General features: G+C 41.2%; 3 protein-coding genes across 9 annotated transcripts in view; 1 reads left to right on the top strand and 2 right to left on the bottom strand.

Moving 5' to 3' along the window:
• Positions 1-5,431, bottom strand: part of jak2b (Janus kinase 2b) — a 59,643-nt gene extending 54,212 nt beyond the window's left edge. For all 4 annotated transcript variants that reach the window (XR_009768294.1, XR_009768295.1, XR_009768296.1 and 1 more), the window contains exon 1: positions 4,933-5,431. The gene's annotated coding sequence lies outside the window, so the exon portion shown is untranslated. The remainder of the gene's footprint in view (positions 1-4,932) is intronic.
• A 3,414-nt stretch (positions 5,432-8,845) lies between these two features.
• Positions 8,846-18,623, top strand: grsf1 (G-rich RNA sequence binding factor 1). Of its 3 annotated transcripts, XM_061672352.1 has the most exons (10): positions 8,846-9,248; positions 10,302-10,443; positions 11,513-11,668; positions 12,535-12,669; positions 12,766-12,904; positions 13,354-13,487; positions 15,717-15,814; positions 15,885-16,020; positions 17,035-17,111; positions 17,201-18,623. In XM_061672352.1, exons 1-9 carry the CDS (start codon positions 9,051-9,053, stop codon positions 17,085-17,087), a joined length of 1,191 nt encoding a protein of 396 aa, XP_061528336.1. In that variant the 5' UTR covers positions 8,846-9,050; the 3' UTR covers positions 17,088-17,111; positions 17,201-18,623. The 3 variants fall into 3 exon arrangements, with proteins under 3 accessions (XP_061528336.1, XP_061528337.1, XP_061528335.1); XM_061672353.1 differs by having other exon boundaries at positions 15,885-16,012; positions 17,035-18,623; XM_061672351.1 differs by having other exon boundaries at positions 17,035-18,623.
• Positions 18,098-24,702, bottom strand: part of rufy3 (RUN and FYVE domain containing 3) — a 22,390-nt gene continuing 15,785 nt past the window's right edge. For both annotated transcript variants that reach the window (XM_061672347.1, XM_061672348.1), the window contains exons 13-18: positions 21,652-21,771; positions 21,023-21,098; positions 20,870-20,946; positions 20,760-20,787; positions 19,235-19,312; positions 18,098-18,963 (exon numbers count right to left, since the gene is read on the bottom strand). In XM_061672347.1, the coding sequence (XP_061528331.1) occupies positions 18,817-18,963; positions 19,235-19,312; positions 20,760-20,787; positions 20,870-20,946; positions 21,023-21,098; positions 21,652-21,771 (526 nt within the window). In that variant the 3' untranslated portion in view covers positions 18,098-18,816. The remainder of the gene's footprint in view (positions 18,964-19,234; positions 19,313-20,759; positions 20,788-20,869; positions 20,947-21,022; positions 21,099-21,651; positions 21,772-24,702) is intronic.

The raw sequence follows: 24,702 nt of genomic DNA, 5'->3' as shown, positions 1-24,702 counted from the left end.
ATGTCAGTGGCCAATCCTTGAATGGACCCTATAGGTCATTGCGGTTTTAACTTTTGTTTAAAATACTAAGAGAATAATTTGAGCTGGGACGGCTCCAGCACGCCCGCAACCCTTGTGAGGATAACATGTACAGAAAATGGATGGATGGATGGATGGATACAGTACAGAAAGTATATACATTAAATGTATAAGTCATGGAAATAGACACATTGCTCCATCTTGTGATCGGTTATCGTTTTTTTAAACTTGCTGATCGGTGATCGGCTCCAAATATCCTGATCGTGTAAAGCCTAGTATACGCACGCACACACACGCACACGCGCGCACACACACACACACACACACACACACACACACACACACACACAGACACACACACGAATAATTGGACCGAATTTGAGAATCCCCGTCTTTCGGTCAAGTTCAGCAAAGGCTCAATTATTGGATGTCTCTGACCAATTAGTCTGAGTGATTATCCTTAAGAGTGATTTTTCCTGCCGATCTGCTAAGAAAATAGTCAAGGTCAACAATCATTAAGAGTACACACATAGCGATTATTGAGGCCTAATGTAAGCATTTTTCATCTCTTTCTGATCAAAATTAGCAAAGGCTCGAATGTTTCAGAACGATGATTCCCAGCTAATCATACTGTGCTGTAAGATGTGTTAAAAATAGAGCCGCAACGATGTATCAAATAACTCCAGTAATTCGGTTACAAAAAAGGTCGAAGCAAAATCGCTGTATCGAAGCTTCACAGGCATCAGTTTTTTCGCAGCATACAGAGCTCAGGCACAGCAACGTTAGATGTGTGTTTAGTTTTGTAATTTTGTCACATGAAAATTTTTCCACACCAACAACTTAACTAGATTTTATCCAAGAGGAGACCAAAGGCCATCCCTGCAAAGTGGAGACTGTGAAGTAAAACATGGTAGCATCCAGAGCTAAAGCACAACAACAGGGTAAGCTAACGGTAGCATCTGTGTATATTTTTGTCATAAGTAGCTCCTTCACATAAAAAAATGGCACCGCAGGAAACTGAGAAAACAACACAACATTGAACGCATCATGCTAACCACAACAAATGTAATGTTCCCAAACATAAGCCTAAATTGAAATGTGGTTCCGGCGAATAACCATTAGACTAGGGATTCCAAACCACTGTGCTGAGCAACAATATTGTGGAAAAGTGTTGGAAAAGTTGGCTGTTTGGGGAATTTTTCAGATACTGAGGCTTGGTAGAGAAGGATATGCAAAAACTGCTTACAAAGAGCGGCTGCTCGAGGGAATACCTCCAATACGATATCACATTTCCGATCACGCATCCCATAACTCTTCAACAAATTCAGGGTAACGTTAATATATCAATACAACACTGTCTTGAAATGACAGTTTGCGACCAGCTACGAGGGTTAGCGTGTCTACAATTGGTGAAATAAATACTAAATGAAATAAATAAGCAGATAATACAGCTAACTAGCATAGCTAACATTAGCTCTGACGCTACTTCACAAAGCGCTGAAGAGCAGAGAAGTCGATACTAATTTTCTGAAAAACAGTACTGCTGTACTACATTTAAATTTCATTCATTCATACATCTTCCGTTCCGCTTATCCTCCCTAGGGTCTTGGGCGTGCTGGAGCCTATCCCAGCTATCTCGGGAAGGCAAAGTCATGTGGTTGCTTTAAATATCTCCTGATCTCGGGGGTGGGGGGAACCACTAGGGTGACCTCCTGGGGAGTAATGGTGGTGTGATGGTGACTCGCCCATGTTCCGTGGGTGCTGGGCGGTCCCGGCTGGCACCCGCCTGGGTCCCCCGCTCTGGCTACTGGTGGGGCCACTGGGGCACCACTGTCGCGCCTTGGGCCTGCTCCCTCCTCGCCTCTTCCTCTTCTCGTGGGGGAGCCGGATGGTCCCCTGCGGCCTGTGGGGCCTGCTGTGGGGTTCTTTTTCCTGCCTGGTTTTGGGGTGGGGGGGGGGGTCCACCTCCCATGCTCAAGGGTGGGTAGTGGGTGCTGGCGGGGGTGTGGGAGGCCGGGCTTGGTGCTGCGAGTCTGGGTGGGATGGCCCTCTTCGTCGGTGGTTGTCCGGCCTAATGGGCCCGATGAGCCATGCCTCTTAATCACTCACTTAGCACACACTCACACGATTCACTGTATATATTTCTAACTAATCACATCTGGGCACATAAACATATCAAAGGGTTCCTGGGGGACTGGTATAGGATCGGGAGGGGGTGGGTGGCGGACTGGGTTTCAGTACGTTTGTGCTGTTTCCCGGTCCGTGCGCCCTGCCCCTCCGCCCTGCCTGCCCCCCTGGATTTTAAATGCATCACACACACTCCCCATGTTTTAATGCACCACATACACTTATCTCTGGGGGGTGGTGGGTCGTAGGTGGGGGGCATGGGGGGTGGGGGGATTGGCTGGCAGTCGTGTCAGAAAGCCTTGCCCCCACCCCCTCAGCTCACTGACCTCTCCAAATTTTAATGCACCGCACCACTCGGGGAGGGCACTGATACACGGGGTAGGGCCAATGACTGCTAGTCGGGGATCTGGCAGTCATAGTAACAGGGGGAGAGGTGGGTCTCACTTGCTTGCATGGCGGTGCTCCTGAGGCCTGGCTGGATGACTGCTTGGTGTTGGGGCTGACCTATCATGGCCACGGATGCTCCTTGGGTTCCCCCCCTTATCGTTCCCTTGTCGGGTGCCCCAAGCCGCCCTCCTTTCCAACAAACAAGGGACGCTCTCCCGCCCTCGGGCTGGGGGCGGGGACTGACTGCATCGTGGGCCGGGCGGGTTGAGGCGGGGGGGGGGGGGCGTCTGGCTCTGCTGGAGGTGGGGGGGGGGGGTGGCAGGGCATGTGGGTCGGTGGGTAGGGTGGGGTGGTTGGCATTGGGTCCCTGCGGCCCCCGCTGGGTGGCCGGTTGTATCGGTGGGGGCCGGCTTAAAAACTCCACTGTGACAGTAAAACTCTTTCCGCATAAAAGGGATACAGATTTTCCATTCTGCTTGACTTAACAGCCGAACAGGACAAAAAAAAAATATATATATATATTATTATTATTTTTTTTTTTTTTTTAAAGAACAGCTTTGTATTCAATTAAACGGGCTCAGACTTCATACTGAGTAACTACTTTTGTGAGTAAATTGAGAGGTTACCATCAGTATGTAGGGCTGCACAATTAATAAAATTTTAATCTTGATCACGATTTTGGCTGTTTGTGGCCATACACAACTGTCCAATCGTCAAGCAGAACAATGGAGACAAACACATCCTTGACAATTCATTATATTAATGAGAATTTTCAAATGAAAAGTCAGTGCTTACAGCCTAATGTTATTGGCTTTTTTTTGCATTAACTGTATTTGCTTGCCGTAAGTTGCAATTTGTGATTGTACTTTGTAGTAGCATATTTATTCAGTTAGCCCTTGGTAAAGTAAAATTTTTTGGGGCACATTGTTTATTATGATCTATCATTATTATTATTTAAATATTTATTTTGCACTGAAAACTGTTCCATACGGTTTGTCGAAAGGTAGTGCAATAAAAAAAGCTTTTCGCCCAACGAGGAAATAATCGTGATTGGCGTAAGAGTCTTGTCATGTAGAATGTGCCTTGGCTCAATAAAAGTTTGCAAACAATGTACTGGCATACAAATGCATGCACAGTTTATAAAAAGGCATGCTTTTACTGTCGCATTTGACTATTTCCAGACAGGTTGGGAAGCCCAGCTTTAAACAACGAGTGCAATCATTTACTCACAGGAAATCAATTTTGTCAACTTCAGCAAAAAAACACACCAATGTATTGCATCATTTTAGAAATGCCAAAAAAGTGCAAATAAGCATACTTCGCTTGTTTGCAAAATGGTAGGATGCTTAAAATTGTGTCATAACATCCATCCATCCATTTTTTATACTCCTTGTCCTCATTAGGGTGACGGGTGGTCCAAGGTTCTTTAGTCATTGTACAAAACAAACAACAAAATTCAAGTGTAGTCAAGAACCGGACCCACATCAAATCAGTATATAAGATAAGTAAAAATCACCGACTTTCATCCACCCCAACTCACATTCCACTCACACTCTGCACATCACATTTATACCATTCACTCAGTACTCACATATATAGTTAAAGGACAGTGAGTCCATTACCTATAAATAAGAATAAAATGCATGTAGTTAAGCCAGCACATCTGCCTCACAGTTCTGGGGACCAGGGTTCAAATCCCGGCCCCGCCTGTGTGGAGTTTGCATGTTCTCTCCGTGCCTGTGTGGGTTTTCTCCGGGCACTCCGGTTTCCTCCCACATCCCAAAAACACGCGTGATAGGTTGATTGAAGACTCTAAATTGCCCGTAGGTGTGAATGTGAGTGCGAATGGTTGTTTGTTTCTATGTGTCTTGCGATTGACTGGCGAGTGTTCAATTAATCTATTTAGGATGACTTTTAGGAAAAACAAGCTCGGTACACACTGGACTGGTCACCAGCCACTCGCGAATCACACAGAGACAAAAACTATTGGCACTCATATTCTCACCTATGGAGAACTTCGTCTGAAATGAACCTACTATGGAATGTGGAAGGAAGCTGGAGTCTAAGGGATTTAAACCAGAAAACCTAAGCACCGTAAAGCAAGCGTGCTAGCCACTTGCAACCCGTCCTGCCTGGGTTCATAATGTTTTTAAAAGCCTATCCACGTGACCCAATGAATGTTATAACGATGAAATGACAAAGAGAAGACAAATTATGAAGACAGCGTTTGCAGTTAAAACACAGGCACTTCCCACTCCCTTAGTTGGATAATACGACTTGACGTCAACCGCCAAATTACCTTTATTTGTCCCCGGTGACAAGTTTAGCAGCTTATATTGGTAATATGGTGTTTAAATAGTAAAGCTGTGGGTGATCTGTGACGGGAGGTGAAACACTTACTTGGCGAGATAAGCAGCCAGCGTTGCAGCTAGCCAGCTAGCTCGTTGCGAGCGCCCCCGAAGGCCACCAGCAGTCCGTACGACTTTGGCAGCTGACACTTTTCTTTGTAAATAATATGACTTATAACGAATACGTCCTTCAGCGAATCAGCTCTGAACAGTTCCCACTTAGTCCATTTCCCCAGTGGCCGCTTTTGGGAAGCCCAACACCGCCAGTTCCCCATGCCATTTCCTCCCCCCCCCAACGACGAGCAACTTTAGCCCGTTGCTCTTATCTCGTCAACATCACTTGCACGCTAACGCCAGCTCCCGTGGCCTAAATGGCACAAATGGTCACCCGGTTTGCGCACTATATCGAGGCTACGACCGTGCGAGCGGAGGCACGGGGGTCCAAAATTGAGTGGCACTGTGACAAGTTGTCCACTTGTTGCGCTGTTAACTGAGAAGAGCTAGCTTGAAAGGCGCAGGAGGCGAAGGGCTCCAGTCAACAACCTGCCTTTCCCACCGCCTCTCCCGTTGCGTTCATGGTTAGCGGAAATACCACAATCGTAAAGCGGACTAGTAAAACAATCCTGTGCACTAGAAGAATGACTATGCCTTATTAATAAATATTTTTCTATTACTAGTGAGAACAAATCGCTCTTTCTTACATGGATAATACAACTGTAGTGAGTACATGAGTACAAAGAGAACAGTAGTACATGGACTGGTAAGACAATTCAGCACACTAGTAAAATGACTAGAGTGCACGAGTAGAATGACTGAGTTTTAGTACCAAAAAAATGTCCACTGCTATAGTGAGGACAAAGAACGCTCTAATAAGTACATGGACTAGTAAGACAATTAAGCGCACTAATATAACAACTAGGGTGCACTAGTAGAATGGCTGTGTCTTATTGGAAAAAACATCCCACGACCTGTGAGGACAAAAAGCGTACTAGCGCATGGACAATTCATCACACTAGTAAAATGACTAGGGCGCACGAGTAGAAATACTGTGTTGTACTATTATTGGTTTTCCTACAAGTGCAACAATTAATCAAATAAGCATCAACTCATCAGTTATGAAATTAATCGACGACTATTTTGATAATCGATTAATACTATAGAGACCTTATTTAACCTAAATTGTCCAAATCCTCTGATTTCAGCCTTGCAACACTAAATATTCTCATATGTTGAAGTCCTCCATGAAGACAGACTGATTAACTTTGTGTTTAATCGAAATAAGACATTTGCAAACCTTTGCTTTTACTTTGAAAAACATTGATCAACATTATTTCTTTAAGAGCTCCAGTCGGCTCTCCTGCACCGCCGGAGCCCTGCCACCGAGGAGCTTTTTAACCACCTCGGTGACCTCAACCCTGGAGATAGGAGAGCCCTCTTCAATGTTCCCAAACTCTGCTTCCTCGAAGGAAGGCGTGTTGGTGGGATTGAGGAGGTCTTCGAAGTATTCGGCCCACCGACTCACAACCTCCCGAGTTGAGGTCAGCAGCGCCCTGTCCCCACTGTACACAGTGTTGATGGTCCACTGCTTCCCTGTCCTGAGAAGCCGGCTGTTGGACCAGAATTTCCTCGAATCCATCCGGAAGTTGTTCTCCATGGCCTCATCGAACTCTTCTCACACCTGAGTTTTTGCCCCACAGACCACCAAAGCTGCATTCCGCTTGGCCTGTCGGTACCCATCAGCTCCCTCCGGAGTCCCACAGGGCAAAAAGACTTGATAGGACTCCTTCTTCAGCTTGACGGCATCCCTCACCGCTGGTCTTCACGAACAGGTTTGGGGATTGCGACAGGCACCGACCGCCTCACGGCCACAGCTGCGGTCAGCCACGTCAACAATGGAGGCGCAGAACATGGCCCACTCAGACTCAATGTCCTCCACCTGGCCCGGGACGTGGGCAAAGTTCTCCAAGACGTTCCCAGCAGACCCGCACATTACGTTTGGGTCTGCCAGGTCGGACCACAGCACCAGGTGGTGATCAGTTGACAGCTCCGGCCCTTCTCTTCATCCGTCTAAGACATGCGGCCACAAGTCCAATAACACGGCCACAAAATCGATCATTGATCTGCGGCCCAAGGTGTCCTGGTGCCAAGTGCACGTATGGACATCCTTATAGTTTGAATGTTTGACGAAAAGTGAAGTCCAATAACAGAACAGCGGTCGGGTTCTGATCGGGTGGTCGTTCTTCCCACTCACGCCCTTCCAGGTCTCATTGTCGTCGCCCACATGACTGTTGAAGTCCCCCAGAAGAACGAAGGAGTCCCCACCAGGCGACTACCCTCTCGTCTACTGGGGTGAACCCTAACATACAGGCACTGAGCCTGGGGGCAATCTGTATGCCCACACCTGCTCTGCGCCTCTCACCATGGGAAACTTCGGAGTGGAAAACAGTCCAACCCCTCTCGAGAAGACTGGTACCAGAGACCAAGCTGTGTGTCCAGGCGAGTCCGACTATGTCTACTCTGAATTCCTCACTTGGATAGGAGATAGGCTATTTCAGTTTTTTATTTATGTGTGTGTGTGTATATGGCAGTGTTCGATTAGCACCGGTGCCTATTGCTTTGGCGTTACAGCTTCTGGGACATTTCGGAAAAGGTGTGTACGTTACATATATACTGAAAGATCATGTAACATTTAGATTGCACACAGTTAGACTTCATTTCACAATTTATGTGACGTTTGAAGGTAATTGGATGCATCAGAGCCATTTAGGGGGTTTAAAACAAAGGTGATACATTTGCACATGCCAATTTACATTTTTTGATGTAAAGAAAACTTTTTAATGTATGTATTTCACATTACACTTCGGAACTTAGACTATTTTGTGCAGATCCATCAAATAATGTGCAGATAAAGAAGTCCTTTAAAATAGAGGTTGTAATGTTGCAAAATGGGTAAAAATCCAAGAGGGTGAATACTTTGGCAAGGTACTGTACGTTTGTGTAGATATTATCACACTACTTGTTGGATTTTAATAGTTTATTTAGAGCTGTTTCTCTTTTTTTCAGACTCGAGACTGACAAAATGGTGCAAGTGGAGAACTAAAAATACATAAAACAGAAGAGAAAATAAGGGTGGGGACTGGAGGCTTGAAAAAATAGAGAAGTTGGATTTTGTGTTGTAATTTATCTTCTTATCAGCGCACTCAACTGCGTTTTAACCATCAAACTTTACCATTTTAATTCACTGTAAAACAATTTACTGTATTTAGCTTTGCAGTTGGCGGCACGGTGATCGACTGGTTAGAGTGTGTGCCTCACAGTTCTGAGGACCCGGGTTCAATCCCCGGCCCCGCCTGTGTGGAGTTTGGATGTTCTCCCCGTGCCTGCGTGGGTTTTCTCCAGGCACTCCGGTTTCCTCCCACATCCCAAAAACATGCATGCTAGGTTAATTGAAGACTCTAAATTGCCTTTAGGTGTGACTGTGAGTGCGAATGGTTGTTTGTTTGTATGTGCCCTACGATTGACTGGCAACCAGTTCAGGGTGTACCCCGTCTGCTGCCCGATGACAGCTGGGATAGGCTCCAGCATGGCCGCGACCCTTGTGAGGAGAAGCGGCTCAGAAAATGGATGGATGGATAGCTTTGCAGTACAGAATTTGTCAGTTTCTCCTAGAATCCAGGCCTATAGGTGGCGATGAACACTTGAGATTTTGTTTTTAAACGACCGGAAGTAATAAATATAATCACTCTATGTTAAGCGGCAGTATCGCTTCCGTGTGAACTGCATATTCACAATAAAACCATATATACCTATTCATTCCCCAGTAAATTTGAATTGAGGGTACGTGGTACAATGGATTATTATATATTGATAATAACAATATAAGGATATTGAAGTTATAAAATACAAGAGAGGAGAACTATCTTTTTTGGACTAAATTAGTCTTATTTTGAACCCCTAACCGGATACCCTAAATATTTTACCGGTTAGCCCTGGAACGTCGCGTGCGGCGTCCTTGACAGATTGACCTACGTGAGCACGTTCAGCGTCATAATTCCCCATTCCGAGTTACATAAATGCGTTTTTAGTAACCTATATCATTATTATTATTATTTTTAAATATACTTAAGTTGGTTTAAAACTCTTAAACTCTCGGTCTGAGTCGAAGCTAGCATGAGTGCTAGCAGCAGGTCAATGTTGACGTTAGTCCAGCGATGTGTGGCGTTGAGTCACCAGACGACCGCAAGGTGTGCGCTCATTCCACGGCCCACTTGGACCTCCTCGACCCGGACAGCGGCCTCTCTTCGGGGCTTGTGTCGTCTCCGGTGCCCCTCCGTCGCGAGGATCACCCAGCGTAGCCTGTGCAGCGAGGTGAGTTGGCGTCGCCTGTTTCAGGGTCGTATAAATGGTGGGCCAAGGTACACCCAGTCATGGGGCCCCCGCAGAGATCTTAAATATTGATCCTTATCATCAACTAAAAGTGCAAATATGAGAAAAGTCTCCTTATTCCCGAGCTAGATAAAGTCCTTAAAATAAATCCTGAAGATCATTTTCTAACAGGTAAATAACCACTGATTAATATCTGCTGTAATTGATAAGAAAATGAATCAACATCAATGTAGCTTACCATTTTGACCGCTTTAATTCTCACGTCTTGGTCCTGAAAAGCGTGACTCTTGTCACTTCCCACTTCATCGCGACTGCTTCCTCCTCGGCTGACACTGACAGCAACGCTGCTGAAACTGACGAGTGTCCGATTGTTGCTGTCGTCGATTTATGTACATTCGGTGCCACAGTGGAAAAGGTTGAGACCTTGAAACCTGTTTGTTTTCCTCTCACTTTCTCCTCTTTGCCAACAAGTTTTGTTTTTATGAATCCAGTCTGCATATGAGCAGTAAGAACATGCAAGAGTGCATTGAGTGAGGAGAGGGCGGCAGCATTTGAAACCATCATGATGGATTAAGCATTTTGATGTGTTTTTAAGATTAAAACAATAATATGTGGTTTAAATTGAAGAAAACGTTGTTAATCAGGTTTACTTCTCCATAACCAGAACCAGGGTCGCCAACTAGTCTCCATGCCAGTGAAATAGGGGTCTTAGCTTTCTGTCGACTTTTTTTTTTTACTCCCGTTTACAAGTTGATAAAAGGGGGAAACTATTTAGTGTATAGAGTTTTTGACTGAATCACTGAAAACAGTGTGCGCTAAGTTATCAAAATAGGTATTGTATTAAACTGACATAAAAAAACTTTTTTTAATATTGTGCTCACGTGCATTTCAGTCTTTAGTGTTTCACATTTACAAAAGTAAATGAGTTGAATCACTACTTAAGTCTGTTGTTACACAAGTATCTGTACTTGTAATTAAGTAGAAAGTGTGAATACTTTTGCCACCATTGCCTTTTCATTATTTTGTATCTTTCAGGCGTCATGTGAGGAAAAATATCCTCCTCTTCCAGCCTACCAGTCTGACACAATGCCCACCGGGACGAAGGAGGTGTACATCGTGCAGGTGAAAGGCCTCCCGTGGTCGTGCACGGCCCAGGACCTCGTGCACTTCTTCTCAGGTGAAAGCAAAAATGCTTCTCTGAGGCTTTTTCCTGGCCCAAATTGAGGAAGAGGTGTGACTGTTCGAACCATATGTACGGTATATGCAGGCCCGTGATGACTGTTGTATGTTTTGCTACTTGTTACCATCTCGACCAGTCAGTAAAGCACATTTAACCCTTTAATAAGCATTAAATTTTTTATTTTTTTTTAGCATTTTATCGTTCCTTTGCACATTTATCAAAAGTTTTAAAAATATGAGTTCCTATCAAATAGTTGTGATCTCACTTGATGGTAAAAAATAGAGGATGAAAATGACAAAAGCAGGAGAAAAAGTTACTTGGAAAAAAAAAAAGACATTCAGAGGCATTGGCTTGATTGTATTTTAATCATTTGTTTCTTTTTCATTTATGGAAGTAGAATATTAAATATTACCATTTTCAGTAGCTAATCTGTATAGCATGCAACAGCGCACCTTTGTTTAAATGCTACAATAAGCGAACTTGTTATGAATGTTAAATCTTTTCTTTAAAAACATGGTCTACCAAACGGTTGAGCTGGCATCTGTTTAAAATGATGGCTGCAAGTTTCAACTGTCGAATCTTTTTAGAATCAAGTATTCGACTGATTATCTCATCGACTAATCGAGCAATAACTGGATAAAACTGGATTTGTATTACTAAACACAAGTAACCTGCATGTGAGGTGCAGACATTGTGTTTTGAGGTTGCCATCCTCGAGGTTTCCTGTAGTGTCTGTGAATATGAATGTGTTTGGCTTTAAAAGGTGAGAGACATGGGTGTCCTTGAATAAGAGTGTCGAATTGGTTGGCTGCGTGTTGAGTGATATTTTTGTGAACAAATTGCTGGAGTTATTTGATTCATCCTTTCATTTGTAACCAAGCATATCTGATTCAACTAGAGCACATTAGGTGCTCTGGTGGAGCTTGTTTGAAAATCCTTGAAAATCATTCAAAGCAATTGGAAGGAAAATCTGCCATTCAGTTTTATACTTGTCGAAAAAAAATCCCTGTCTGAAGTGTGATGATGGCTGCAGAACAGGAAATGGAACTCAACATTGTGTCTCCAGAATGTCGAATCCGCGACGGCACGTTGGGTGTGCACATGACCGTGGACCACCAGGGGAGGCCGTCGGGACGCGCCTTTGTGGAGATGGAGCACGAAGAGGATGTGAGCAAAGCGCTGGAGAAGCACCGTCAGTACCTGGGCCCTCGCTACGTGGAAGGTATGAGCTTCTTAACCTCAGAAAAACACAATTTAAGATGAGGTCCCCGGACAAGACACTTAACTCTACATTGCCATGAATGAATGTGGTCGGATGTTTGGTGGCGGTCGGCGGGGCCGTAGGCGCAGGATGGCAGCCACGCTTCCGTCAGACTGCCCCAGGGCCTGCCACTACCAGGACGTGACTGTGGAGTGAATGAATAATACGTGTGTAATTATAAAGTGTCTTTGAGTGCTTTGAAAAGAGTTATGACTGGTATGCCTCATTATTAAAATACTATTTTATTGTATTAATGCACCCGTTCATGATTTTATTCTATTTAAAAATTAAGATTGTCGTAAAAAGAAAATATATGCTTGTTTTCTTTTATTCTATTTAAAATGTTATTTCACTGTTGTTAAAAAAACACATCCAGTCAGCCTCAATTTTATCGTAATTAAAAAAAAAAAAAAAAAAAAATCATAAATACAATTACGTTTTCAAAAATGAAAATGAACATTTTAAAATTCAGTCATTCCTAATGTTTGAACATATTTATTTCCTTTAAAATGATTTGATTATAGTTAAAACATATATGCAGTCAATACAAAATACATAAATGGAAAATAAATTAATACATTCCTTCACACATTTAAAGTAACATTTAAAAATTAAACCGTTCCATCTTGTTAATGTTTTTGTATTGGAGTCAAAACATCTATCCATATATCCAAATAAGGCAATTATTGCAACATTAAAATGAACTTATGAATTAGGCCTCCTTCATCCTGCAGCTATCCTAATTTTAAATCATTACTGAAATAATCATAGTGCAGTTGTACCTAAGAAACTGTTTCTCAAGGTATGCTTTTCCTCTTCCTTCTCAGTGTACGAGGTAACGAACAGCGACGCCGAGGGCATCCTGAAGAAAGCGGCGTTGTTTCCCGCCGATACCCGGGTGGTCCGGCTCCGAGGTCTCCCCTTCACATGCACTGAGGATGACATTGTGCGCTTCTTTTATGGTAGAGTGCGGTGTACCTAATCAATTGTCCTATGCTTTTCGGCACATACTGTATGTAAACTGTGCGCGCGTGTGTGTGTGTTTGTGGTTGTTTCAGGTTTGGAGATCATGGAGAAAGGCATCACTATGGTGATAAATAGCAGAGGGAGAAGGTCTGGGGACGCTTTTGTGTGGTTTTCCTCACAGGAAGCAGCCGATGAAGCTCTGCACAGAGACAGAGAGCTCATAGGGAACAGGTCTGATATTTATTCAGGGGAAACCACATGCAGACAGACAGTATAACAACACAGGCATATAATCTTCTGAGACAGCGCAGCAACGAACGAGAATTTAACATTGTCCAGTCAACCGCCACTATTCACGGAGGAAAACAAAAGCGATACTTTTATAGAAAACACTTTGGCCTGAACACTAAAGCAGGAAATTCTCTAGGTGAGTTTTACAATGAATAACGGAGGAGAGGTCCCCCCCCCCCCAATAAATCTACAAGTGGGTGAATCCGGGAGTTGCAAATTGCGACTATGCAGGGGAACACTGTAGCTTTGTCTAGCGAAAGTCAAGCAGTGGTGCAAACGATGCACCGTGATATAGTGGGGGTCAACGGTTATTTGACATAATATATAGTGGGGGTTAACGGTTATTTGACATAAACACTCTTGTATTTTTCCCCCTCTTCCTGTGACAGATACATTGAAGTGTTTCCCAGCAGCAGTCAAGAGATTCACTCAACCTGGAGGAGTTCTTCACAAAGCGCAAACGACACAACGACCAGGAAGAGAGTCAGCCCCATACCCACGCCCGCCACACCTGCCAGACCTGGTGACACTTTTAAAATTGGTCTTGACACTTTTTAGTCGTCATTGTCCGTATTTAAAATGTTTGATGCTCATGATGACAAATCTGCGCACTTGAGGGACTTGGGTGCAAGATAAGTTGACAAATGTACACGTTACAGCAGACTAAAAATAAAAAAATATATACAAATTGAGATTTAATTGTCAAAATGTTGAAAAAAGGTATTAGGTAAGCTATAATGCAAAAGTACAATGGAGTAGTGCGCAAATCTTTTTGGGAGTTTTTTTTTGTGTATGATGATGTAAATCCTTTCAATTCTTGCTATTGGTTTTCAGTGTAGCCCCAGACACAGTATTGTCTTGCACCCCTAAGAAAATAAAATGTCATCCATCCATCCTTATCTATTTGAATTTAATATTACATTAAAAAAATCCTTTTGTTTTACAAAAACCCATACATTAATTTATCCTCAGAGCTTTTAATTTATGAAATAAAAAAGACCATGATTCAGCCATCATCCTTAATAATTAAAAATATATAGTAAAAATATCCATTCACTTATTTTGAATTTTTTAAATAAAAAATTAACCTAAAAATCAAACATTTAAAATAAAGGTGGCTCGATTGTATATTTTATTTTCAAAATAAAAGAATGAAAAAAATCATCCCTTTATCCTTGATCCTAAAATTACAATTAAAAAAATCAGATTAAAATGCTGTACTTTTTTCATTTTATTAAAATATATATTAAAAAAAAAAAACAACAACAACCTAGTTTAACTTAAAAACCCTGTACAGGGATGAAAGAAATGTCTATTAAATTTGACTCATCACATAGAAGAGTGATGAATAAGTCTGCCAAATTTGAATGCTCCCCTTCACCTGTCAGTCAAATACATGTTAGTGGCTCTGTGGCTCACAGCCACAAACTGACTGTTGCTGTCTATGAAACAGTTAACTTTCACTGTCATGTGAACGCGCACACGACACAAAACCACGTGAGGCGGCCGAGCCGACGCCGTACTGGCGAATTCGCTGCCTCGACAGCTTGCTAGCCAGTTAGCTTGTTATCTAGCGCATGTAATAGTTATCTTTCCCTGAAAGGGAATTGTTTTTTTGTGAGGCTGGCGGGTTGGCGTGGGGCTGCAGAGCCGTCAGGGTAGCGACACTGTGTATAGGGCCACACAGCAGAGAGACTAGTCCAAATAACAAAAAACACATCATAACACTTCAGGGAAGATGCATTTTTGGGTTTGTAGGCATAGCACCATGGCCAACTGCACACTGTAGTGATAGAAATGGACCAAAGTTATTATTAATAAGGAAGTGGCAACTGTGCCGAATAGCCACTGAAGGCGCTCAATACGTAGTGGGGGAGGGCCGAATCATCCCAGAAACCCAAGTGCGTACTTGGGCCATATTATAGCCCTGCCCAAAAAATCCGGACAACTGAGATGGCGTAAAAGAGTTTGTAACGTTATATCTCAACAATTCTGGACTAAATTGTTCCCAGTCTTTGCACGTTTTCAGCACTTCTCTTCCAACATATGTATTTCAAGGTTTCAGAGACAAAACATAAAATGACTTTACAGGGTCTTCAATTGTAATGAATTGAATTGAATCAGAAAAGTTACTACAGTGGTGCTTTGAGAATGAGATGCAAGTTAAATTCCTTCCGTGGCCATGCTTTTATCTCAAAATTCTTGAATCTAAAATCACAGTTTCCCTATTGAAATCATTAGAAATGCAATTAATCCGGCCCAGCCCCCCAAAAAACACCCCAATTTTTTTCTTCACAAAGAAAATTGCAATCAACAGTACTGTAATGTGTAAAAACAGTAATAACATTTGCTCTCCACATCACATGCAAACACAGAAAATGCAGGCACAAAATAAACTGGACCAAACGTCTTGTCCTTTTGTGTTGTTTGAAAATGTGTTGGTGGTTGGCAAAGCAGCCCCCAACTGACATTGTCCTAGTTTACTGCCGCCGTCTAGTGGTGGGGTCCTGAAGCACACGTGACTCAGATTTCCCTCTCGTATCTCAAGACGTAAAACCCGAGTCAAGGCGCTCGTATCTCAAAGCGCCACCGTATATTCAAACTATAAATGACAGAAAACATGACTAACATTTTTTAAAAATGCATTGGATTGTTCCATTAGAAAGGGCATCTGGTGCAAAAACCTGTCCCAAACAAAAAATGGGACAATCTTCTAAAAGTATGTACAGCATTTGTGTTTTTCTTCTTTTAGCTGCTGTATCAGTTCCTAATCCTAAACTCTCCAACCTGTCACATCACGTCCACTTGAGAGGACTTCCCTTCCACGTCTCTGGAGAGGATATCGTTAAGGTAGTTACTATATAACTGCTTTATTATGAATACTATATCATTATTAAAAATCTACTCTGGCGTGCTACAGTTCTTTGCCCCGGTGGTGGCGTCCAGGATCCGCCTAGACCTGGGACCCGACGGCAAGGCGAGCGGCGAGGCAGACGTTTACTTCACCAGCCATGAGGACGCTGTGGCGGCCATGTCCAAAGACAGAATGTACATAGGTGAACATCTGCACGCTATATTCAAATACACTGAACCCCCGTTTATTGTGGTGGATACAATCCAGACCCACCCGTGATACGTGAAATTGAGTAAAACTATGAAATTTTTTTTTTTTAATGGTCTTTATATCACAGATTTTCACCTACTGTGGGTTAAAGCAGTGTTCCCCAACCTTCTTCCCGGTTAGGAGTCAGCATTTTTCTCATGGATCGGTTGTGGTGGCGTGCGCGTCTATATATGTATGTGTATGTATATCTATCTATCTGTCTGTCTGTGTGTGTGTGTGTGTGTGTGAGACATACACACGCCCCGCTTCTGCTTCCTCCTTCGCCTGTTCGTGGTGTGTCCACTGTGAGCGCGATGCAGGAGTGGGGGTTGGACTTATTGTAGGCAGCCAGACCATACTGCAATTCCGTAGCTCCTCAATGAGAGTGGACTTTTAACTTCGGAAAAGTAGTTCTACCTGTGTCGCGCAGCAACCTACGACTGTATCTGTATGAGAGCGGACTTGGTGCGTGGGAGTTAACTGTTGCGATAAACCCCTATTTTAAGTAGGACTCCTGATATAGTGTTGTTTCGTTCGCAAGAACAAATCTTTTCAGTAAACGTAATGAGCTGAATTAGTTTATGAAATGATTTCGTTCTTTGAGCTCTGCCGCCGTTAGCCAGCCCGCTCGGACCAAAAACAGAAGCGTTCGAGCCGGCTGCGACCGGAAATTGAAGCGTTTTGTGCAGTCTCGATGTGTCAGTTGAGACGTGCAGCTGTCGTGGCGGAGAAGATCCGGTCAGTTTTCAAAATAAAACACATTGGCACGTGAATTGCAATACAACAGAAATTATATAAATTGATCATTCTTTCTCTGCAGCCAGTTAACAAATGCCTTACGGCCCGGTGGTTGGGGACCACTGGGTTACAGTATGGAACCACGATAAACGGGTTGATCATATCACACGTGCGGCTCTTTTGTTTGATGTATGGAACTAAAAGCTGTCATGTGCTTGATTGTTCTTAGGTGAAAGATATATTGAGCTGTTCCTCAATTCAGCACCTGACAACGAAAGGTGAAAAACAAAAGAGCTTCAACATCAGGTAACTCTTATTTCTTAATTCTTTTACATTTTACACTTCCCTCTTAATGCAGTTATTTTCTCCCATTTTTTCTTTGTTCTGACACACAGGATTACAGTATTTATGCAAGTATGGCATCCAACAATAAACTATCCCTGGTGTAAACACATTCACATCTCCCTTGTTTTGCACTTGAATTGAAAAGTAAACCCCAATTTGTTGGCTTTTGTTGAGCAATCTGAGCTGCTGTTGTACAAATGAACGGTCCCATTAGAATAGTTGCTGTCCAATTGAAAGGATGCATTTCCAAATCATTTGAGGTATTTAATTTTGTCCCCAAAACATTTTTCCCCTGGTTGACCACAATTTGGAGATGCATGCTTCACAATAACAGAAACCCTTTTTTTAACCTGCATTTGGGGGCGAGGGATTAAAATTTAAAAAAGTGGAACATATATTTGAAAAAGAAAAAAGATACATATATTTGAACATGCTTTGAAAAAAACTACTCTGCATTTCATAGGTAGAAATAGGGATGTTTTTCTAAGTTTAAAAAAGTCCTAAATTGTATGCATGCTTCAACAAAACGGCTTAAAAAAAAAATCAAAATTCAACTTATTTGTCAGATGAAAAAAATGCCTTCAACAACAAATGGATTTTTGTCATAAAAAGAAAAAAAATCTGGATTTTCCTATTAAAAACACATTTGGATATGCATCATTTTGCTTGTTGATGCTATTTTATTTGATACTTTTTCAGACCAAAAGAAAAAATATCTAGGTTACAGTAGTTGTACAAAGCTTGAATTCTAGTCAGCAGGGATTTAAAAAAAAAAAATCTGTTTATTATCGAAGCATTTATGTTATATTCTTTACTCAACAAAAAATAACATTCAGCAACTTGAGATGATTGAGACTTGTTTGTAAAAAACAAAATAAAAAGTGCACCGAACATGAAGACAAGAGGAAACTTTGTGGATTATTTGGCTTTATTTCAAGCAGATCTGGTCTTTTTTTTTTTAATCTAAAAAGTGGAGGTTAAAAGATTGTAGGCTGACTTTTACATCCTTAAAACAGTCTTTTCATTTTGACAACCAGGTGAAATGTCTCCATGACAAGACAAAAAGGCACATTTTTTTTTTTTTTTTTGATACAGTGAACCTCTGCTACATTGTGGTTCATTGCTCAGGCCCCCACTATAACGCAGATTTTTAAGTGAACTTTTTTTAAATGGGTTTTTACAAGATACAGGCAAATCTGCATTTAGAGTTACAGTATGTGCCTTCAGTGTAGTACCATACTGTGCCACAACATGCCTGGCAGCATTGAGCTCTACTGGAAGAGATGTAGCATGACAAATGAAGAGACAGAACAATTGTTTGTACGTGTTGCTGCTTTTTGTCTTTTGAAGTCGCAGTTGTTTGGTTTACAATTACTGTAAATCTAGCAAATTTCCCTTAAGACTTTTATTAGACAAAATAATATGGTTTGGTTGAATATTTTGGTGTTTAAATAAACAATGGTTGTTTCTGTTTTGTTTTGAAAAATGTATATGGTCTCTCTATTTCATGGCTTTTCACCTGTCGAGGGAGGGTCCACAATATATCCCCCCAGGATAAATGGGGGGGGGGGGGGGGGGTCCACTGTAAGCATCCATGATGAGAGCCTTTGGTTTGTAAAACAAAAAGTGCATGTTGCAGTTCCAGTTGTAGTAGGAAAGCGTCTTTTTATGCTGGCGATGTGGAAGCGTACTGCTGAAGTAAGAGAGTGTAGCAGGCGGTGCACACCACCTCGGGCAAGATGGATGACGGTAGCGGCAGCTCATTGGACACGCAGCCCTCGCAGAACACGCCGCTGCAGTTCTTGCACTGTCTCTGAAAAACAAAATAAAAAGGCATTGACAAAGGAGATTTGGTGATTTTCTTTCGCTTTTTTTTCTCCTCTCTCCATGGCCGGAACCTCAACATACTTACCTGTGCTGCTCATCCATACAAATGTGGCACCATTTAAAATGATACACTACATGCTTTTCATTGGAATTTGTCAACACGATGGATTGCAATGATAGACTTGTGATGCATCAGTCAGGCGTAATTTCTTCACATAGTAAAGTTCAATTCGGTTGCTGGATTGTCACGGTAGTACCTTTGTTCTAAGGAGGGAGTCTTCCTGCTCGCACATGCTGCACACGGAAGCTTCACTAATGTCCACAAAAGAATCCTCCTGGACATGAACAAACATGCATATAAATGGAACATCTCTACTTGCACTTACTTATCATGATAATATATCATGTCATTTCAAATTATGTGGTGTGGCCCGAAGGGGCTGGACACAAGAAATCTCCGCAATCTGACATTTAGAGGCCTTCTGCATGGAAGAAACGTCAGCAAAATCTCGGCAGACTTCAGCTCCGGTGAACATCTACTAATAAGTCCACGCATGTGTTTTGCTTATACTTAGGCGGCGAGCAAAACCTAATTATGAATAAAAACAAGATAAAAATACAAAGTATGTACAAATGTGTATAATAAAAAGTGCATAATATATTAAAAACGACCAAGGTTTCAGATTCAAAAAGTACATTAAAAATATAAATCAAAATGTTTAAATTACACAGTACCTTACATGAATGTAATTTTTTTTTAAAGGTGAATAGAATAATTAAAAATTAATGAAATGAAAGTACATAAAATATATTTGAAAATACAAATACAAAAAAAATATTTTTAAAGATGTATAGATAAAAACTAATTTACATAGAATTAAACAAACATTTAAACGTAAATTAAAATGATTATGGAAAATACATATGGAAAAAAAAATCTAAAAGTAGATATAAGATTAAGAAGAAGATTAGTGTCAACTTTTCTTCTTATAAAGTTAATCGAAATATCCATCCATTCTCTGAGCCGCTTCACCTCACTCGGGTCGCGGGCATGCTGGAGCCAATCTCAGCTATCATCGGGCAGGAGGCGGGGCACACCCAGAACTGGTTGCCAGCCAATCGCAGGGCACGTACAAACAAACAACCATTCGCACCTACGGGCAATTTAGAGTTGTCAATTAACCTAACAGGCATGTTTTTGGGACGTGGGAGGAAACCGGAGTGCCCGGAGAAAACCCACGCAGGCACGGGGAGAACATGCAAACTCCACACAGGCGGGGCCGGGGATTGAACCCGGGTCCTCAGAACTGTGAGGCAGACGCTCTAAGCAGTCGCCCACCGTGCCGCTAACCCTGTACAAACATTTACAAAAAATAAATGAGAATAACAAAGTATATAAAATGTATGGAACCAAAAAAAAAGTACAGAAATATATTTAAAATAAACTAAAAAAAAAGGTAAAAACTAAAAAGTATGTAAATATATATAAAAAAAAAACTGAGGCTCTCATACATCTTTGAACGGTAAGTAGTTTTATATTGAATTTAGTATACAATGCTTATGCTTACACTTATGTGACAAGAACATTTGACATTTTAAATGTGACTAAAAGGTTTTAGGCTAGCCAGTTTGACCCTAGAATCGATTATTTGTTTGTATATAAATTAAATTCCATATACAAATTCATATTTTACAAGCAGATGCTAATGTCACTTTTTTCCTGATGTAAGTAGCATGTACACACATCCCCTGCCTTCGGATCGTTCTGAAAAAGCTCCTTACCTCTTCATCATCAGATGGGCAGAGGGACCTTAGGGAAATACAAATATAGGAATATTTATGTAGTTGAAAACACGCTTCAAAACAGCTGCCATGTTGTTGAAAGGACGTACAAGCTGGAGTTTGGGCTGCTTTTTTCCTCTGGTGTCACTTGGCCATCCTTCATCATCGCTGGAGATCCTGAGTGAGGCTACAGCATGAAAGTCTCATTAACAAGCCTTGCGAGATAACACTCAAGATGTATGTCGATTATTTAGTGTATGTACTTGAGGGAGGTCCTCGGTCTGTGTGCTGGCGAGGTGGTGCTCTCGCTCCCTCCTCAGCTCCACCTCCAGGTTGGACCTCAGGAAATAAATATATTGGACCCCAAATTGTCGTTAAATAAATACACCTGTAGTCCTCGGATCAGCAAGCATTGACTTCTTTTTACATAACAGCATTTAGCTGTTATGCTGCACGCAAACGGAATAAGTTGCCAACAGAAGTGAAGTCAGCCCCAAGTGTCAATGTCTTCAAGTACAGATTAAAAATGATTCTCCACCCCCTCATGCTTATAATTGAGCATTATAATTATTTTTCATGTTTCAATCATGTAAAGCATATTAAATTACCTTGTGTATAAAATGCGCTATACAGTGAAACCTTGATATAATGGATCAATAGGGGCTGGGGTCGTCTTGTTATAGCCGATTGTCCGTTACATTGAGCAGTTACAAATGAGTTACATTTGAACAATTTCAATGGGAAAGGTGATTTCAGATTTCAGATAAGAGTGTTTTGAGTTACAAGCGTGGGGAAAGAAAGGTTTAAACTGGTAGGTCAAGGCATTGTGTCCTGTATTTCCAACAGGGAAAAACAGTTATTGGCATCCTTGGGTTGGATTTTTGGGGGTTACCTGTGTTTCCGGAGCTGCTCCAGCTCCACCTCCAGACTCTCGATCTTGTCCCCAAACTCGCGCTTGAAGAGGCGGTTGGCCTCCAGTGCTGCCTCCTTTTCCCGCTCAGCCTGCTTACATCTTTTTTTTTTTTTGCATGTGTAAATGGTGATGGAGGGATGCAAAAACAACTTTAAAAAAAATAAAACAAACTTAAAAGGAAGGCAGACAATGCAAACTGAGAGTAGTAGAATGTGAGACTGAAAAGAATTAGCAAAGCGGAATTATAGAGGTACATTTGTAAAATTTCTCCATTAATTTGGGAACTTTTCAAGGAAAATGTGGAATCTTTTAAATAGTAGGGACTTTTAAAATGTCCAACATTTTGAAGTCGGTTGAGAAACATGGAATTGGACGTGAATTTGTAAATTTCCAGTATTTGTTTTTCTTGTGGAGAATTCTGGGAATGGTTTGAAATCAGTGGAGAAATTTGGAACCGTGTGCGTGTGAAAAAAAAAAAAAAAAAGCCAGGAATAATAATATTAATGCCACTATGTAAAAATAATTTTAAAATAGTTTGTAAAACTTTTTCTGTCTTGCTATTTTGTTGTATTTTTTATGATACGAATTAAACTGATTTTTTTGGGACATTTGTTCTATGTTTATTTTGTGTGCTCTGTTTGCTTTGTTCATTTTAAATTTATTTTAAAAGAGTTTACATACAATTGTTTCTTAATGCTCGTCAGCATTTTGTATTTTTTATTTTTCTATTTGACATTTTCATTGTTTTACACAAAGTTTAAATATATTTTTAAATCTTTGATTGATTTGTTATATAAATCACACATTTATGACATAAACCTATATAAATAAATTCTATATATATTTTATAAATTCTATATTTTTAATTTTGTGTGTGTTTTTATCAAGACAGAAACAAAAAATATACAAAGTACAAAAAAGTATACAGAATTTTAATATTAAAAAAAAAGATTGTAAAGGTTTCCTCGTGTTTTTATATTTTGTTGTTTTTATAGATGTATTTAAAAAAAATACTTTTTAAATTTTAAAATGGAATTGAAATGCATTACAAATTAGTTTTTGCTTGCTTTTATTGATTTTTTTCCATTTACACTTTTAAAACATTGTTAATCTTTATATTTATTTATATGTTGTTTCATTTGTTTTAAAACTATTTTTAAATAGCTGTTTTAAATTGAACTTACATTTATTAGAAATGTATTTATTTTATATGCATTTATTTATGTACTTTCCCCCCCCATTTATTTTATACTTTTAAAATATTTGTATTTTTAGATTTGATCTTAAAGCTGTAATCCACATTTTTGGTTTAAGAAGAAGTCATTGCACCTCCCAGGTATCAGCATATATTAATACAAATTTCCTAAAGCTATATTCCACAACTTTTTTTGTTTAATTAAAAGAAAAAAAGTCATTTTCACCTAATCCACTACTAGAGGAGATGACACAATCCTGATTAAGCCATTCAGCTCCTCTACTAACATCTTGCTGTATTTGTCAGTATGTTATTTTTTATATTTAATGAATGCCCTATTCATTTCTCGCGCTGGCCCGATTGGTGGCACACAGCAAATGACGGCACAGAAATGACGCATGTCCTTCAAAACAGTAAAAATGTTGTAGAATCACATATAATGCCTGAATTCGACTACTTGAAAAATTTGGTCTTTCGCGATTGCACTATGTCAGACTACTGCCATAAAATCTTGCCGTATCTCGCTCAGACAGTGGCAACACTACACGACATGACATGTATTCCAATACCACCGCATCCCGTCTTTTATGATCACTGGGCTTTATATTGTCAAATCAAACATTGTCGGAGAGGCGGAACCAGAAAACGTGTCACCAGTCAACGTGACCGGATACACTCTTTACCATGGCGCCAAAAACAACAATGGATCACGCCAATGTATTATGTGAGTGTGTTTGTGGGGGGCGGACAAAATGAGGAAAAACGTGTGGTGGTCGTCACCAGTCCTCAGGCGAGGACGTTCATTTAAGGACTGCTTAAGGTATGTTTACGTACTTTTAATACGATATGGCTTGCAAGGAGGGCAACTAAACGATGCGTAACCTAACAAGCTAGTGCTAGCACTAACGGTTGTACGTAAACTTGCCAGTGTTCTGTCGAATCATGCTCTAAAGCTTCAGTAAATATTGTTTTTTGCGAGTGAATAAATGTTGACAACGGTGACCAAGTATGTTGACAACAGCAAGCACGGGAGCCGATATGTCGGTCATAGCACACAATCCTATTGGTCGACGTCAAGGTGAAGGTGCGCTGTCGGAGAGTCCTCGTTAATACACGGATGATATCCCCCCAAAAAATCAAACATGCTACACTTTTTCCATTTTGGCATCATAGGGGTATCGTAGGGCCAAATCGTTGGTCGTGGATTATGTCACACTACAAGAAGTTTTGTCGTAGTATGTCGGAGCCGAACTGGGAAATGGCCCGCGATAGCTAACCGGGCCAATTTTACGGCTAAAATCTTGTCGTCTGATCTATGCATAAGGGGCATAACATGCATTGCCTACGTCCTATTGAAGCAACGGCTCTTGTTCTTTTGTTGTAATTAGACTTTACACCGATCTGATCGGTTTGATCGGTATTGGCTGATAATTAGCATTCTATGCTGATTGGCCGATTGGCTTTCATGTCATAAGTCGCCTATCCGATCAATGACGTCATTGATCGGCTTTGCACAAGACATTTACTCCGTGTTGCTGTCGTGTATGAATCCAAAAGCTAGTTTATTTTTAGCCTTGTCACATCTCTTGTGGCGTAGTACTGCAACTATCCGACAGCCAATAAAGTTTTTTTTCAATCTTGTCGGTGAAAAAACATGTCGTCTCCGTGGGACTATTTTGCTGCGTCTTAGACAAACAACATGTAAGTTATTTGATCGGGCACCTGAAGAATGTACACAAGAAGGAGCATGCCGTGTTCAAGCAACGCAGCGTGGAAGAAAAAACAAAACGAAAAGGAAAGGCAAATTCTGCACAACACCCGTCCATATAGCCTGG

This window comes from Phycodurus eques, chromosome 3 (assembly GCF_024500275.1).
Source record: "Phycodurus eques isolate BA_2022a chromosome 3, UOR_Pequ_1.1, whole genome shotgun sequence".
NCBI lineage: Eukaryota > Metazoa > Chordata > Actinopteri > Syngnathiformes > Syngnathidae > Phycodurus > Phycodurus eques.
The sequence above is the reverse complement of the archived record's forward strand: the minus strand, read 5'-3'. Positions and strand labels throughout refer to the sequence as shown.